This window comes from Podarcis melisellensis (assembly GCF_964234715.1).
Source record: "Podarcis melisellensis genome assembly, chromosome: 8".
NCBI classification, from domain to species: domain Eukaryota; kingdom Metazoa; phylum Chordata; class Lepidosauria; order Squamata; family Lacertidae; genus Podarcis; species Podarcis melisellensis.
In genome coordinates, this window is record NC_138540.1 from 67,182,033 (window position 1) to 67,198,675 (window position 16,643).

The following is a 16,643-nucleotide window of genomic DNA, read 5'->3' on the forward strand; positions in this document are numbered from 1 at the left end:
CTGTAACCTGAAGCATATGTAACCTGAGGTACCACTTTATCAGAAAGCCTGGCTTAGCCTTTCAGTGGACAGGGATTAAGGTTAAGACTAACAGTTTTATTACTTGCTTTAGGAGAGAGAGTTTGGTGGTTAATTTTTCTGTCAGCTCTAACTGCCAGATTTTCATGGCAAACCGAATTTATTTCTCCCGCATCCCAAGTTGCAGGGGTCTTTGTTTACCTGCTCATCTAAGAGAGCAGCACTGCCACAAACCATCAAACAGGTTGCAGAGACGGACGGAGCAGCAAAGAGTTAACCTGAAGCCTGGCTGAGGTTCAGTCATGATAACAGTGCTGGAAAAATACTTGGAGGATGTAATCATCTGGACGGGGAGAAAGCAATTGTTTAGGGTCAAGCAAGGGATAACATTTGTTAAAATGGGATGAAGTCAGAGGAAAACCGTGGAGGAGAGGGGAGCTTGGCTGGGGGAAAGGGGTCTTCTTAAGGGAAGGGACATCATCAGCACTTGCATTAGAGCACACACAACACAACCCAGAGGATCCCAACACAACCCGCAGCACGCATGGAAGACACCCATAGCTCTTTCTTTAGAACCTGATGTTCTAAAGGATAGCTCCGTCAGTAGAGCTCTTAATCTCTGGGTGGTTTCCTTTTAACCAATCAGTATCTACTGATATCTATTTCTGTTTTTATGGATCTTTTCGTTGATTCTATCTTTAGATGTTGTACTCCACCTTGCTATATTTTTGTGAAAGTATGGGTTATACCTTTGCAAATAAACAAATTTGAACCTGCAACCATCAGAGGTGCTTGGATTTGCCCCCCAAGTCAGCCTCTGATTGCTCCCTGAAAACAGCATGAACCTCACAGTCAGGAATCCACCTAGGCAAGGAAGCAAGGCTCCACCAGCATCCAGAGTGTCCTTGGCAGGCCTGAGCCTGTCTCAGGAGCTTCAGGAGGGACAAACACCTACTTTGTTCCTGGAAGACCAGACGCAGGTGAGAGGCAGACTGTTTGTTGCTAATTATACGCAGTAGCACGAGATTCTCAGTTGCAGCAAACAGATTTGCTGCAACTGAGCATGTTTTTCATAAAGCTAAGAATGAGGCCACACCCTTGCATTTTGTTGCCATCTCAGAAGAAAGACTTCACGTTCCTACTTTCAAAGATCTGGAAGTTCTTGCAAGCATTCTAGCATTGTTCAGTCGAAACATTTGTAAACATGCCTATTCTGAAGCCAAGACCTATGCCCCACTCCTCCAATCAACAATGAAAGCTCACCTGTCTGCTGTACAGTGTACAGGTAACTTACAACTTGTGCATATTCACATTTACAAACTCAGATATATAAGCCAGGTGCCATATAGCTCCTTAAACCAATCCCCAAAATGGAATGCCTAGTTGTTATTGTTGGGCCTGACAGCTTGAAAGTCGTATTTTTCAATGTGATTTCTTGGTTCCTGAAATTCATTCTGATTGTGCATATAAAATATAACAGATAGAATTCTGCAGGCTGTGTTGCTAGTGCGTGAAAACAGTCAAGATCCAGTGATCCCCAGGCATGCACCTCCAGATGGTGGAGATGTCAGGTGCCATCCTGGTGCCCAGGCATCTTCACATGGTTACAAGTGGCTGATAAAGGTAAAGGGACCCCTGACCATTAGGTCCAGTCGTGGCCGACTCTGGGGTTGAGGTGCTCATCTCGCTTTATTGGCCGAGGGAGCCGGCGTACAGCTTCTGGGTCATGTGGCCAGCATGACTAAACCACTTCTGGTGAATCAGAGCAGCACATGGAAAAACCATTTACCTTCCCACCGGAGCGGTACCTTGCACTGGTGTGCATTTGAACTGCTAGGTTGGCAGGAGCAGGGACCGAGCAACAGGAGCTCACCTCTTCATGGGGATTCGAACCACCGACCTTCTGATCAGCAAGCCCTAGGCTCTGTGGTTTAACCCACAGCGCCACCCGCGTCCCTAAGTGGTTAATAAAGGTAAAGGTACCCCTGCCCGTACGGGCCAGTCTTGACAGACTCTGGGGTTGTGCGCCCATCTCACTCAAGAGGCCAGGGGCCAGCGCTGTCCGGAGACACTTCTGGGTCACGTGGCCAGCGTGACAAAGCTGCATCTGGCGAGCCAGAGCCGCACACGGAAACGCCGTTTACCTTCCCGCTGGTAAGCGGTCCCTATTTATCTACTTGCACCCGGAGGTGCTTTCGAACTGCTAGGTTGGCAGGCGCTGGGACCGAGCAGCGGGAGCGCACCCCGCCACAGGGATTCGAACCGCCGACCTTTCGATCGGCAAGTCCTAGGCACTGAGGCTTTAACCCACAGTGCCACCTGCGTCCCAAGTGGTTAATAGCCAGGTGCAAAATGTGCCTGGCTCCTACCAAATTTTGAACACTATCCGGAACATAACCCAAGCATAAGTTGAGAGTCGCCTGTATTCCATTCTCTTGTTCTACAGCAGTAGTTGCAATGTGGTGCTCTCCATATATTGTTGGACAACCCCTATCAGCCACAGCCAGCATGCCCAATGGTCAGGGGATGATGGGAGCTGCAGTCTAACATCATCAAGAGGGCATCGCTACCGCTACTGCTGCTCTCTAGCAACTTCTCCTGTACCTTTGTTTTTTAAGGGAAGGAAGTTGGATTAGAGTGTGGGGAAACCTTTTGTGGATCCCCAGCTATTGTTGGATTGCAAATACCATCATCCCTAGCTAGCAGGACCAGTGGTCAGGGGTGATGAGAGTTGTAGTCCAACAACAGCTAGGGACCTGAGTTTGAGAAAGAGTGCACTATACTATAATTCCCATTACTGTTGGTTATTCAGCATACTGGCTGGGACCAAGGGGAGTCCAACAACATCCAGAGGGGCCTAGGTTCCCCACACATGGGTTGACTAAGTGCTAGGAAGACATCACCGTCCCACAACCCACTGTCGGCAATCCAACCGCAGCTCAGAAACATCTGCTTTGCAAGCAAAAGGTTCCAGGTTCAATCCTTAGCATCTCCAAGATGGACTAGGAATGTCCCCCTCTGAAGCTGTGGAGCATCTCTATCAATCAGTGGTGACAGTACTGAACTAGATGTGCCAGGGGTCTGACTCCATCCTAGGTAACTACCTATGTCCCTAGGTCTATCAACAGTTCAAAAAGAGCCTTCCCGGTGTGCAAAATAGCATCTTACAGAGCATATTCCACAATCGCCCAAAGACACTGCTTTTTATTTTACTTTCCCCAAGCTCTGCAAAGCCAGGCAGCTGTGCACACCCCACTGGACCTCTGCAGCTGCAGTCCAAAATCTCTGAGAGATATACACCCCCTCCTTGAGGATAATCAGCTCAGCCACAGATGCAGAGATGCAAGGGGAAAATGTCTCCAGAATGAGAGAGAGGAGACAGCTCTGCACCTGTAGCTGGTGGTGACCTCACACAGCCTCCATCTGTGACTGCATTAGACCCCATCACTGACCCCACGGAGCCTCTCTGTGCAATTGTCTAATTTACACTCTGCATTCTAAAATCAGCCTTGAATTCCTTCCAAATGTGCCCTGCTAGCCAGACAGAATCTTTTGCTGGCTGTCAGAAAGAGAGTGCCTCTTTGGAAACCTCCCTTTCTTTTGCACGCTGGTTGTTAAGTAAGATCAATGAGAGCCATTCTCCACTTTGCAGAGCTGCTCAATGAAGTGGGAACTGGTTGGTACGGCAATAAAACACAGCCAACTGTTAAGCCAGCCTGAAAAGGGCAGCTATGAAATCTAAAATTAGGAGCAGCAGGGTATAAAAAAAGATATTCAGAGTCAGGGGTGCCAAGAAGATTTTCTGAGGCCAATACAGTACACTGTCTGTGGACTTGGGCCCTCTGCCCTACCTGCAAAAGAGGGCATGCATTTGCATAAATAATGCATGTACTTTGCATGATGCAAATTTGCATATTCCCGGCAGGTGGGGTGGAAGGCTCAGAATTAAATCAGGGGGTCACATGTCAAGTACTAAGATGCTTGGCAGGCAGAGTGTCAACAGGCAAGGTTTTGCCCGCAATTTTATTTCCATACTAGAAAAGGCTTAATCAGTTGAATTTCTGCCCGATTCAAGGCACAAGAGCCCCACTTTTCCTCATTGCTCACCTTAAACTGTGAAAATAACTCTAGTTTCATGAGTCGTAAAGCGTTGATCCTGGGTAGCCAGCATGGTCGCTCATGGCTATCCCGGCTGCGGCTAATGAGAATTGTAGTCAAATCCTGCTGGAGGGCACTACGTCGGCTACCCCTGCTGTAAATCTTTCATTAATTCCTCTTAAGCTGGCAATACTGTACCATATTCAGTGAAAGACCAGGCACAGTTATTTCAGATGGTAGGTAGGGGGTCAAAAGATTTTAAGATTTTCAGATCCCTGTGCTTGGACTGATTCCAGATTAAAAGTGAGAAGTGTATTCTAAGGATTGCAGCCATTACGGTAATTTATCCATCATAGCAAGTACAACAATGTTATCAACAGCTAAGAACAGCCACCCATCTCTCTCTCAATAACAAGGATTTCAATCCTTTGCATAAAATATACACATTTAAATGTTCATACTAGCAGGAAATACCCACCCTGAAGTATCCACCATGGGTGGGAAGGAATTAATCACCCCCTCCCCAGTTACTGCTGCAATCTACTTAACAGCCTAAAACTATCTTTCACTCCCTCCCTTTGCTTTAGGATGAACTCACTACTGCCCAGGATAGAGTTACAGTAAAATCTTGGATTTCTCAATTATTTTCATAGACTGGAGGCCAAGGTTGATGTCCTATACATACACACACGTTTGTTTGTTTCTGCAAGCGTTTTGAAGAATTTTGTCACAAGGCTCAATTAGCTCTCCATTTCAGTGTCTGAAGTTTGCCCAGACATGTCTGTACAGTGTCCCTCCTCCACTTCACCTCTTCCTCCATGATGAACCTTTCTCTCTCTCCTGAAAACAACATTTCAATCCAGCCTATGCAGACCCAGACTGGGGTAGATGGAGGTGAAGGAGAGTTTCTGGCCTTGGCCCAGGAAGGAAACCAACTTTTGAAATCCATTCTTGTAGCATGGGGCAATATCCACCAGCTTATTTTTCCTTTGTCTTTTCTAAACTGTTAGCCAATACTGAAGAAATGTCACTCCAAGGCAATTTCTCTAGAAGTAGTACACTCCAAATGTTGCTGGATTACAATACCCATAGTCCTTGACCATTGGCCTTGATGCCTGGGGCTGATGGGAGTTGTAGTCCAACAACATCTGAAGGACACCATGTTGGCAACTGCTCCGAGGTATGCTGTTTTATCCCCTGTTCAGTGAAGGTTTCCCTTGTTTTACTCATAAGAGGAGCCCTCCAGGATCAGAGGTCAAAGACCTATCTAGCACAGCATCCTGTTCTCGCAGTGACCAACCTGATGACCATGAAAACCCCGCAAGCAGAATCTGAGCACCACAGCATCTCCAGCCAGCTACTGGTATTCAGAGGCATGCTTCCTCCAACAGGGAAGGGAGAGCATAGCCATTCTGGCTGGTAGCTACTGATATTCTTCCCCTCCATTAAAGCCATCCAAGATGGCGGCCATGACTACCTCTTGATGCCATATCACCCCTTGTTCTTTGAAATCTGCATCAGTACGTCTGGAAACATTCTGGGGGTGTTCCAATAGCAATAACACGAACTGAGAGACTCCCTGAGCAAGTGCATACATAGGGAATGCTACAGGGAATCTGGAGAACAATTTTTTTTGAGATCCACTGTGACAAGAGTAGTGCCAGGTGTCACGTGAGTTTTGTTCCTTCCACATTTCAGTTTGTAAAGGTTGCCGCGGCAAGTATTGCGAATCCCCAAAGGAGATCAACCCCTTAGGAAGTGGGGAGCTGAACCAGGGAGTGGGCGAGAGAAACCATCTTGTCACAGCTCAGGCCATCAGCTTGAAATTGCGCCAGACCCTCAACCTTGAGGTGCTCCCTGGCTCGCCATTCTTACAGGAATGCCAACTTCCCCTCCTGCCTCTGGTGTTCTGAAATGTTGTCCAGGCATCTTTAGAACGGGCCTGATGCAGATTCTGTTCTTTTAACCACCTCCGACTCCAGTTTTGAATCAGGGTTGTTTTTTTGCTGATGAATTTCTTTTGTTATACGGCAATTATGAATGCTGGGTTTTTATTATTATTAGCTCCAGTTTGATTCTACCTGCTATAATTTGATGAGAACCTATGCTGAAAGGCAACCTCTATTTTGAGTGGGTGGAATGAGCAGGGCAGATATAATTTACTATAAATAAGGCACAGCCCTGGCTATTCAGAATCGTAAGACAGCATCATAGCAGGGTGGGACGAAGAGGGAAACTCTGATCAGGTACATTTACAGTCCTTATCTTTGACCTGCTGGCTGCAGCCCATGAGCTCAACCTCCACTGAATTCAGTCCTAGCATCCTCAACCACTTCACTCACTTCCGGTGGAGGGTGGGGAACCTTTTTAGACCAACGGGCCAGATCCCCATCCCTATGGGCCAACAAGTGAGTGTCGTTATGACTTCAGATGATTGACATACATTTTTACCCCTCTGCAAACCTTGCATAATGATATATCCTCTCTTGTTCCTCAGTGTCCCAAATTTGGCTACAATCCAATTGGCACTCAGCGCCTGAGTTTGCTATATAGAGGAAATGACGTCTCCCAAAGACATGCATGTAGGCCAATGGCACTTTGCTTAACTACAGGAAATAACTGCAAGCTGCGGCTTCTAGGATTCTTGTCTAACCGGTTAAAATGGAGATTTAGGGCAACCTATAGGTCATGCATCGCTCTGGACATAACTATGCAGAAGCGGAGCTCATTTGCTTAATGCAGGGCACATGCACACAAGCCAACCACAGGCCAAAAGAGCCGAGGAAGCAGTGGTATAAAAGCAAGCACAATTCACTATATACTTCTAGAGGCAAAACTTTCAGGGGCAAAACAGTTCCCCCAAGTCAAATGGATTCTCCCAGATGGGGTGCCAGAGTAGCATCACAGCTACTCTGTAGCTCCCAGCAAATCCAAACTTTAAAAATACAGCACTGTACAACCAATGGAAGGTGTAGCTCTTTTGTTTCCAGCACCTGACCTGGAAACTATACGAGGTCATGAGGCCAAGACAGAATTCCAAGCATGAAGTAGGTCAGCATGAGCTCATGGGAAGAGTAGATCTGGAAGAATTACAAAGCTTTGTCTGGGAATGAAATTGCAGGGAGGCTGTGACTTCTTAACCTGTTTCTAGCTCTGTACAAATGAAGAAGAAGCAGCCTACTCTAGAGGGGACTGTTGTGAAGTGTGGAGAAAGTGAAAAGGGGTTCTCTCTCCCCACCCCCCATAATACTAGAACCAGGAGCCATCCTATGAAGCTGAATGTTGGAAGATTCAGGACAGAAAAGCAAACTTTTTTTTTTCATAATGAAACTACAGTACTCACTCCCACGTCAGGGATGCAGGTGGCGCTGTGGGTTAAACCACAGAGCCTAGGACTTGCCGAGCAGAAGGTTGGCGGTTCGAATCCCTACAACGGGGTGAGCTCCCATTGCTCGGTCCCTGCTCCTGCCAACCTAGCAGTTCGAAAGCATGTCAAAGTGCAAGTAGAAAAATAGGTACCGCTCCGGCAGGAAGGAAAACGTTGTTTCCGTGCGCTGCTCTGGTTCTCCAGAAGCGGCTTAGTCATGCTGGCCACATGACCCGGAAGCTGTACGCCGGCTCCCTCGGCCAATAAAGCGAGATGAGCACCACAACCCCAGAGTTGGTAACAACTGGACTTAATAGTCAGGGATCCCTTTATCTTTACTCACTCCCACAGGTGGCAGCAAAAGCCACTAACTTGGATGGCTTTAAATGAGGATTAGGCAAATTCTTGGAGAATGAAGCTATCAATGGCTACCAAGACTCAGCGGCTAGGGCCTTACGCCCACCGTTGGAGGCAGCATGCCTCTGAATGATGGTTGCTGGGAATCCCAAGAGGAAAGACTGCTATTGTGTCCAGGTCTTCCTTGGAGGCTTGCCAAAGGCAAGGGAGAACAGGATGCAGGACTAGATGAGGCTGATCCAGCAGGGCTTTTCTTCGGCTCTCATGAGGTCACACAGTTTAATTACAAAGCATTTCTGGTGAACCACAGGTGCAATGCAATAGCCTCTCCAAATGTGTGCCAACACCATACCGAAGAGAGGCAGCGTACTCTAATAGTGTTAGAACCACCTTGGGAAGGCTGCCACCACAATGTGCATCTTGCAGAGTACTTGGGCCACAACGTATCTGTTGGGCAATTAAGCTCCTCATCTTCTGCAATTTGCCTATTCAGGAACATCCTATTGCTTCATTTCCACCCTGAATAGTGCCAGATCACAGTAGCAAGCAGTTGTTGTTGTTGCTGTTGTTTTTAAGGCAACGGCCCACTCGAAGAAAAAAGCTGCAACAAAATATCAAGGGCTCTATATTACGGATGGCCATTTGGACATGGCTTCTATTTTTACGGGCGATGCCAATGTTGGAAGGAGTTCAACCGATACTTTGGCTGCATTAGCGAAAGTGTCACAGGAACGACCAGCAATACAACGGACAGCAGCCTCCTGCTATTCTGCACAAATGACATGACAGACAGCAGTGTAACATAGCAAGTTTCCATCTAGTCAACAGGAAAGGTTGTGCCCAGTGGCATCCTGGTCAGAAGGCAGCAGACGGGAGGGGCGGGTTCAAATCCCCACTCAGCCACTATGAAGTTAACCTGGCTCAGTTGGTTAGAGCATGGTGCTGATAATGCCAAGGTTGCAGGTTTGATCCCCGTATGGGACAACTGCATATTCCTATATTACAGGGGGTTGGACTAGATGATCCTCAGAACTGTTTTACCTCCAGATTTTTCTGAACCTCACAGAGTTCAGGCCACAAATGTATTTAAAGGGTGTATTGATCAAGTTGGTCTGCCCCACAAAGCCCCTTCTCTTTAAAACAAGTATAAAGGGAAAGGACCCCTTACAGTTAAGTCCAGTCGCAGACGACTCTGGGGTTGCGGCGCTCATCTTGCTTTACAGGCCGAGGGAGCCGGTGTTTGTCCGCAGACAGTTTTTCCGGATCATGTGGCCAGCATAACTAAGCCACTTCTGGCACAACGGAACACAAACCAGAGCAGCGCATGGAAACGCTGTTTACCTGCCCACCGGAGCGGTACCTATTTATCTACTTGCACTTTTTGGAGTGCTTTCGAACTGCTAGGCTGGCAGGAGCTGGGACCGAGCAATGGGAGCTCACCCCATCGCGGGGATTCGAACTGCTGACCTTCTGATCGGCAAGCCCAAGAGGCTCAGTGGTTTAGACCACACGCCCAACTATTTCCCACCAATATTCAATACAGCTTGCCGAAAAGACACAGGGAAAAGTAACAAAATCCAAACCAACTAAAATTCATCCAACCGCGCAATCCAAGTAGGAGAAATTGAAGCATGAAGTCATCCATAAAATGCTTTCGAACAAGGATGGAAAGTCTGTGGCCCTAGACATTATTATTGCCATCATGATCAATTTATTCATCACCTTCTACACAATTGTTTCAATGTGATATACAATAAAAGCAGCAGAAAACCCAGTGAGAAACACCCCAAACAGTTGATACATTTAAAGAAAAACAAAAACAGCTGGAAAAGCCTGTTGGACCAAAAATGTCCTCATTTTTTTTCTTCAACAAAATGCAGATAGTGGGCAGTTGTCATATCTCAGCTGGATTGCAATTCCACAGAACACGAGCAGCCACACTAAAAGCCTTGCTCTGAGTTACTGCGGACAAGCTTTTGATATCTGTGGAACTTGCAGGAGAAACCACAAGGTTTTACTGGGTGTATAAGGGATAAGGTGGCCTGTAACTTGGTCCTGAGCTTAACATGACCTTATATGTTAGTAAGAACACCTTGAATTTGCCCCATAGCAGATCAGCAGCCAGTGCAAATCCTGAAAGCAATGTGTATATGCTGCCCATAGTTTGCCCCCACAAGCAACCTAGCCGCCATGTTCTGCACCAGCTTCAGCTTCCAGGCCAACCCCCAAGGTACACACACACAGAGGGCATTGCAGTAATCCAGCCATGAGGGTACCAGTGCATGGGCAACTGTGGTCAAGCTATCCTGATGATGATGAACTCTACCTCACGCCAGTCCCAGGCAGCCAGTCGTCCATCTCATGCGGTCTCTTATGTTGCCATTTAAAGCCCTGAATTGGCTGAGGGCCCAAGTATCTTATACAAGGCCTTCTCTCCTATCAACCTGACCCTGTTGTAAGATCAGTGGAAGAGACTCTCCTGGTGATTTCTGCGTTGACTGAGGTGTATATTGCAGGGATCCAAGGAAGCTCCTTTTTGGGGTTGAAATGGCTTCCCCAATGATGTGTGCTACACAGCAACTTTGTATTATTTCAGGCACCAAATTAAAAGCCCACCTATTTCACTGAGCTTTTATCAGATGATGGGATTGTGTCATTTTAAAGGTGTTTTTAAACTATGCTATTTACAGAATTTAGGAGAATGTTTATTGTTCATTAGGTATTCTAATCTGTTTCTATGTTACCTTATTTCTTTGTAAACTGCCCAAGACCAATTGGGTGTAGGGCAGTACAGAAATGTCTTCTTAAAAATAAATACAAATAGATTTCTGCTCATTTTGAAAAATGCTTCGAGAGCCTTATAGGCATATATATGAGTCTGAAAGCTATTGGAGTGTGGAAACATACACATAAGCCAGGACAACATGCAGGTGCCCTTTGACCACCAGCTGTGTAGCTTGGCATTTGATAAGAGGCAACAAAGAAGCAGATCACGGGTGAGGTGTAGGGATCCAATGTGCATGAATCAGATATGCCAGGCAGCCAGGTTGCAAATGATCCTCAAAGGCACACAACCCAACAGCATGATGATTATTATTTTGCATTGCTAACGTTGTTTATATTACTAATATCCTTTATATTCTGCTTCCCGGCGACCTCAAAAATTAGCCCATGGAGCTCTTTCCAATCATAAAGCAACAACTATTTCAAACTGGAGAGGGATCCAAGATCCACTTCAAGCACACTCCTTGAACATAAGAGGAGCCTGTTGGGTCAGGCTAATGACCCATCTAGTCCAGTATCCTGTTCTCAAAGTGGCCAAGCAGGTGTCTGTGCAAAGACCCAAGCACAAGAGCACTTTCCCCTGCAATTCAGAAGCTGGAATTCAGAAGCATTACTGCCTCTGACTTAGCAACAAGGCAGGATCTACAGTTATAAAATTATATACAGGGTGGGTAATGTGAGACCTTCCCTGGATGTGGCTGGACTACAGCTCCCATCACTGACCATTGCCAATGCTGGCTGGGGCTGATGGGAGTTGGAGTTCAACAACATCTGGAAGACCACGGCTTCTCAACCCCCAAATATAGATGATTCCTGAGAACTGCCCCTATGGTTAGGGGTGGGGAGTCATCACATACATGAGTCAGCTTGACTCCATCTCTGGGGGACACTCAGGGAGAACTATGCAGATGCAAGATTGGCCACATGAAGAAGCAGTTTTGAAAGAAAATTAAGAACACAGCCAAAGAGAAAGTCTAAGCAATTTTTTGCTTCTTTTGGACCAAAGTGTATGCATGCAAGCTTTCCCATTTCCCATAACTCATCAGATACTTTTCGTGGTGCTGCACTAGAAAAGGCACTGTATAGCACAGCAGCATAATGGAAGAGACTTTTGGAACAGAAGAGGTCTCCAGCCCAAGTTCAGCACTGCAATGTCTCCATTATGAAGGGTTCTCATCGCTGCCACGGGGATTGTAAAGAATTCAGAAAGTGAGGAGATATCTGCAATGTCAGATTGAGGAATTGCAATGGAATTCTCATCGTTACCCAAGACTGCAGTTCTCAAGGTTTAGAAATCAAAGCACTTTTAGAAGACAAATTAACAAATCTGCCTTTTGATCCAGAGTGCATTACTCAGTGTGGAAGGCAGCAATTTTGACAAAAAGATAATTCACATTATCATCCAAGATTACACTCCTTGTGGTTTCTTGGAAGGGGTGTGGGGACAGAAATCAAAGCATTCTTTAACAAGCGAGATTAAGAAATATCATTTTTAATAAAGAGTGTGTGACTCAGTGTGGAAGGCATCAATTCTGGCTGAAGGATGTTTCACTTCCAACATTGTAAGAAAAGCATCATTTGTGGAAATGGCCTCTAACCATATTCTTTAGAAAGACTTCTGTTTATGAGTGTGTGTTTTAAAAAAAAACTAGACTAAAGCATACTGGGCTGTATCCAGATAAGTCAAATTCAGAGGAGTCCCGCTGAATTTAATGGATTTAGGTTAGCCACTAACGTGCCCTTCAATTTTAAATAGATATAGTCTGAATATGACAACCCACTTTTTGAATTTCCTGCTTTTAGACTGCAAATATAAAACATATGTTGGGGTTGCCAGCCTATTCCAAAACTGATTCTTCTTATTTCTGGCCTACCTGAACATTCATCTCTGCAAAGAACCTGGAATAAGCATGGATCAGAGAAACTTTTTACATGTGTCAAACACTCAAGAGTTTGAGGGCTGCAGAAATAACCTTAGGCTACCATCAGAAAAAGACAGGAGTGCCTGGCATGCTCTGGTCCATGGGGTCACAAAGAGTCGGACACGACTAAACGACTAAACAATAACAACTATCAGAAATCTACTTATCTCACACAGATAACAGGGCATTTCTATAGTTATCTGATAATAGCCACAATGGCTATGTTTGACCACCGTCAAATATGGTATGCCTCTGGATACCATTTGCTGGAAAATCTAGGGCATGGGTAGGCAAACTAAGGCCCAGGGGCCGGATTCGGCCCAATCACCTTCTAAATCCGGCCCGCGGACGGTCTGGGAATCAGTCTGGTTTTACATGAGTAGAATGTGTCCTTTTACTTAAAAGGCATCTCTGGGTTATTTGTGGGGCATAGGAATACGTTCATTTCCCCCCCTCAAAATACAGTCTGGCCCCCCACAAGGTCTGAGGGACAGTGAAAAAGTTTGCTGACCCCTAATCTAGGGAGTCTGGTTGGCCATAGTGAGGATGCTGAACTAGATGTTTCACCAGTCTGATCCAGCAGCCACGCTCCTATTATTCTCCTATGTTTTAGCTGGACTGGGACTTGACAGCCCTCCCAATGGAGGGTGCCTTCAAACAAAAAACAGTCTTCTGTAAAACAGGATACGTGGTTGCCTTAATGATAAGCCTTCAGAAAATGGTACTCATCTCTTGTCCCCATTCCCAGGAATTCTCTCCTGGTTCACAATATTGAAACGGGTGAAGTAACCATTCCAAATGCATGCATCTTAGCATCCTAGTAAAGAGTCACTTGGAAATCTCACAGCCCCCCTCCCAGAACAAACACACAGAGAGACATCTGGATGGAGCACAACTATGATATCATGTCAAATGCAGATGGAGTATTGATCCAAGTGGAGAAGAGGCTCAACAAACAAAAGTTTGTTTAGTGGGGTCACAGCAAACAAGAAAAAGTACAGGGCTACGTAGGCTGAGCACCTACAAAGCAGGTTGGCCTGGGCAGAGTGGCCTCCTGAATGCTGACCGTGCACTCACAGAATCTGGTCTTACATTCTGAACAGAAGAAGAACTTGCATGGCTGGGAGTGATAATTACAAGGAGGATAAATATGGATTCTGAATCTGTCAAGTAGAAAGTAGGGCAAGTAAGCCTGATTTGGACAAAGCCCAATCAAAACCAAACCTACTTGTGGGGATCTCAGCTTGGGCCAAGTCAAGACAGCCGTGGCCAGACTGAGTCGCCCAGAGTGAACTGGGACTGTCAGGGGGCAGGGCATGAGGTGAGAAGGCTGCAAGGCGTCTGCTTCCCTGAGTGCTCTCCACAGGGATTCAGAATTTAATCCTCCTCCACTCACCTTCTTGGTGAGTGGCAGATTCAATCCTGCAGGCTGCAGGGTGCTCTTCTGCAAGTGCTTTAAAAAGGGACCACAAGGCTCATCTAGCCCAACCCAACCTCCTGCAATGCAGGAATCTTTTGCCCAACATGGGGCTCAAACTCATGACCTTGAGATTAAGAGTCTCATGCTCTATCAAAAGGAACAGCACTTGTGAAGAAGCAGCCTGCAGGGTTGACCTCCTCCTGTTCCTGCAGGGAGGGGGCTGGCACAGAATCTGCTCCTGCACCCCTCCTAACCATATGCTTATTTGGGGTTTTAAAAACCCCTAATGGAACGTTAGCCTTGCACCCACATTTATCTGGGGCTGAATTTGGGCTGCATCAGGTGTCCCTTGGGGTGGCGCAGATCAGGGGCAATCTTGGCTCTACAGATGTTGCCTGTGCCACACTTTGTGAGCACCTGCCTCAGAACTCAAGAACTTTCAGGCCGAAAATTTACAGTACTATTGATTTCAGGACTGGCCCCCCACCATAAGACAAAGGTGGGTGGTTGCCTCAGATGACAGTTGCCGAGGGGCGGGCGGCAGCAGTCCCCCATGGCCAACCTCCTTTTCTTGGAGGACAGAGCTGAGCAGACGTTGGAGCCACTTAGCTCGATGTGGTCTACAATGCCGGGTAGCAGCACTCTTAGTTTCTGGCGAAGGCCATTTCTGATCCGACCTGGAGCCTGATGGACCCTGGGACCCTCTGCGCACAAAGACTGACGCTCCCCTGCCGAGTTTGGGCCCTTCCCCAACTGAAGGAAGCCGTAAAATTTAGAGAAAGTGGCGAGAGCTAGGAACGCGGAACTAAACCTGCTGCTGCCTTCTGCATCATCACCTGCAAGCAAGCCCCACTGAGCACTAGGGCGGCTTGTTTCTTAGTAAATACGTTAAGGCTCAGGTGCGCGCCGCGCCGAGGAGACAACAGCGCGCACTTTTACGCGCAAGAAAGGCGCGATTTATTTCTTTTAGTTGGAGGGGGGGTGTAGGGAAACCATCTCGGTTCTCCAGCCTTTTCCCCCAACGAAAGAGCCTTTCCTCGTCGTCGTCCCCCATACAAGCCCCACTTCCTCCGGCGCCCCTCTCACCTCTTCCAGCGCCACCACGGCCCCCCGGCACTTCTGCAATTTGGAGGCGAAGCTGGAAGCCGCCGGCGAGCTGAGATCCTCCGAAGTCACGGCCACGAACTCGGAGACGCTGATCTGCTCCGGCATGTTGCTGCGAGAGGCGTTACCTTGGAGATCGGGGCGCAGTTGCAGCCGGGGAGAAGAAGGGAGGGAGGTGGGGTTGTGGGGGAGAAAGTCATCCAAAAAGTGAGGAAGAGGCGGCGAGGGAAAGGGAGCCTTCGAAGGAAGGAGGAAGAAGTTAAGAGTGACAGGAGAGCGAAGCGAAACCGCGGAGAAGTGGAGAGAAAAGAGGGGAGGGCAGAAGCGTGGCCGAATCCGTCTTTTCCAGCCCTTTCTGGTCAATTTCGTATCACATCCCCGAGGTTTGGCTTCTCTCTCTAGTGCGTAAATGACGAGCGGCGCCTCTTCTCCGACCTCTTGTAAGTTTCTTTCCCTCCCTCGGTGCCTGGCTGGTTGGAACAGAGGCTTTCATGGCAGTCACGTGGGGATATTGTTACGCCGCCGCTGCCTGCGAGCGCGGATTTTTGGCCCGGAGCCTGTTAAAGACAAAGTGCACCCAGTTGCCCTTGTTCCCTTTCTCCCCAAGCCGCGGACATCCTCCTCTCTGGAAAAACGAGCAGCCTATCAACGCGCCTGATCCAGCACGTTTTTTACGCACACGTAAGTCCCCGTCGAGTTTAATGGGGCTTACTCCCGAGTCAGTTTGCAAAGGCGCAGCCTTCTTGCAGTTGCAGCCCTAGCGATCGGGGCTTTACTCTCCAAGAGAGCTCAGGGCTGGAGCGTTGTTTTGGTGGTTCTCCAGTTTTGTTTTGCTTTTTAACTGCCGGTTTTACATACGCTCTCAGAGCTGCTCAGCGTTTCAAAGAGCCAGAAGGAACATGTTGAAGTTTTGCCGCGCGATTCTGCTCAGGAAAAGGCGCCCCATTTTATGCACAGTTTACCCCTCGCAGAGTTCCAATTCCCCCGCAACCCTTAAGAAAATACAGTGCCCAGAATTCTTTGAAGGCGCATGTGCTTTGAATGTGCTATAAAAGGGATAGTGCGCACACAGGTAAAGCCAGGTCTCCCGCACAGAATATTTATAGCTTTTGAAATCTGGAGCCCCTGCTGCTCATTTAAGAACTTCATAGGGAAGTAGACACACACACACTTAAGAGATGTGGCTTATTCCAGCACTGCAAAGCTCTTGTCTTCTTTTAAACTTTTAGTCATCTCACTGCCCATTGCTGAACACTCTAGGCCAGACTTTGGCAACCTGGTGCCCTCCAGCTGCTTTGGACTACAACTCTCATCAGCCCCAGCCAGCATGTGCTGATGGGAATTGTAGTCCAAAGCAGTGGGAGGGCACCAATTTGGCAAGTACTGCTTTAGGCAGTGTCTGTGCTCCTCACACCTGTCCTCTTCTTCACAAACAAGTCCAAATATATATATGTTAATATATTTAAACAGTGTAAAAGAGAAAGATTAATATCATATCCCAATTTCCTTCCAGCCTGCTGATACCACCAAATGCTGTGTGAATCAGTTTGCTATGTCTATAATGTACAAAATA

The 16,643-nt window shown here is 47.2% G+C and overlaps 1 protein-coding gene across 3 annotated transcripts in view; it reads right to left on the reverse strand.

Annotated features, from left to right (window-relative positions):
- ASAP3 (ArfGAP with SH3 domain, ankyrin repeat and PH domain 3) overlaps window positions 1-15,681 on the reverse strand; it is a 70,661-nt gene extending 54,980 nt beyond the window's left edge. For 2 of the 3 annotated variants that reach the window (XR_014170810.1, XM_081920559.1), the window contains exon 1: window positions 15,053-15,681. Coding sequence is in view for 2 of the 3 variants with exons in the window: in XM_081920559.1 (XP_081776685.1) it covers window positions 15,053-15,178 (126 nt within the window). In the remaining variant the exon portion in view is untranslated. Of the gene's footprint in view, window positions 1-219; window positions 271-15,052 lie in introns of those variants that run through there. The other variant, XM_081920560.1, reaches the window with a different exon arrangement.
- Window positions 15,682-16,643: the final 962 nt, after the last annotated feature.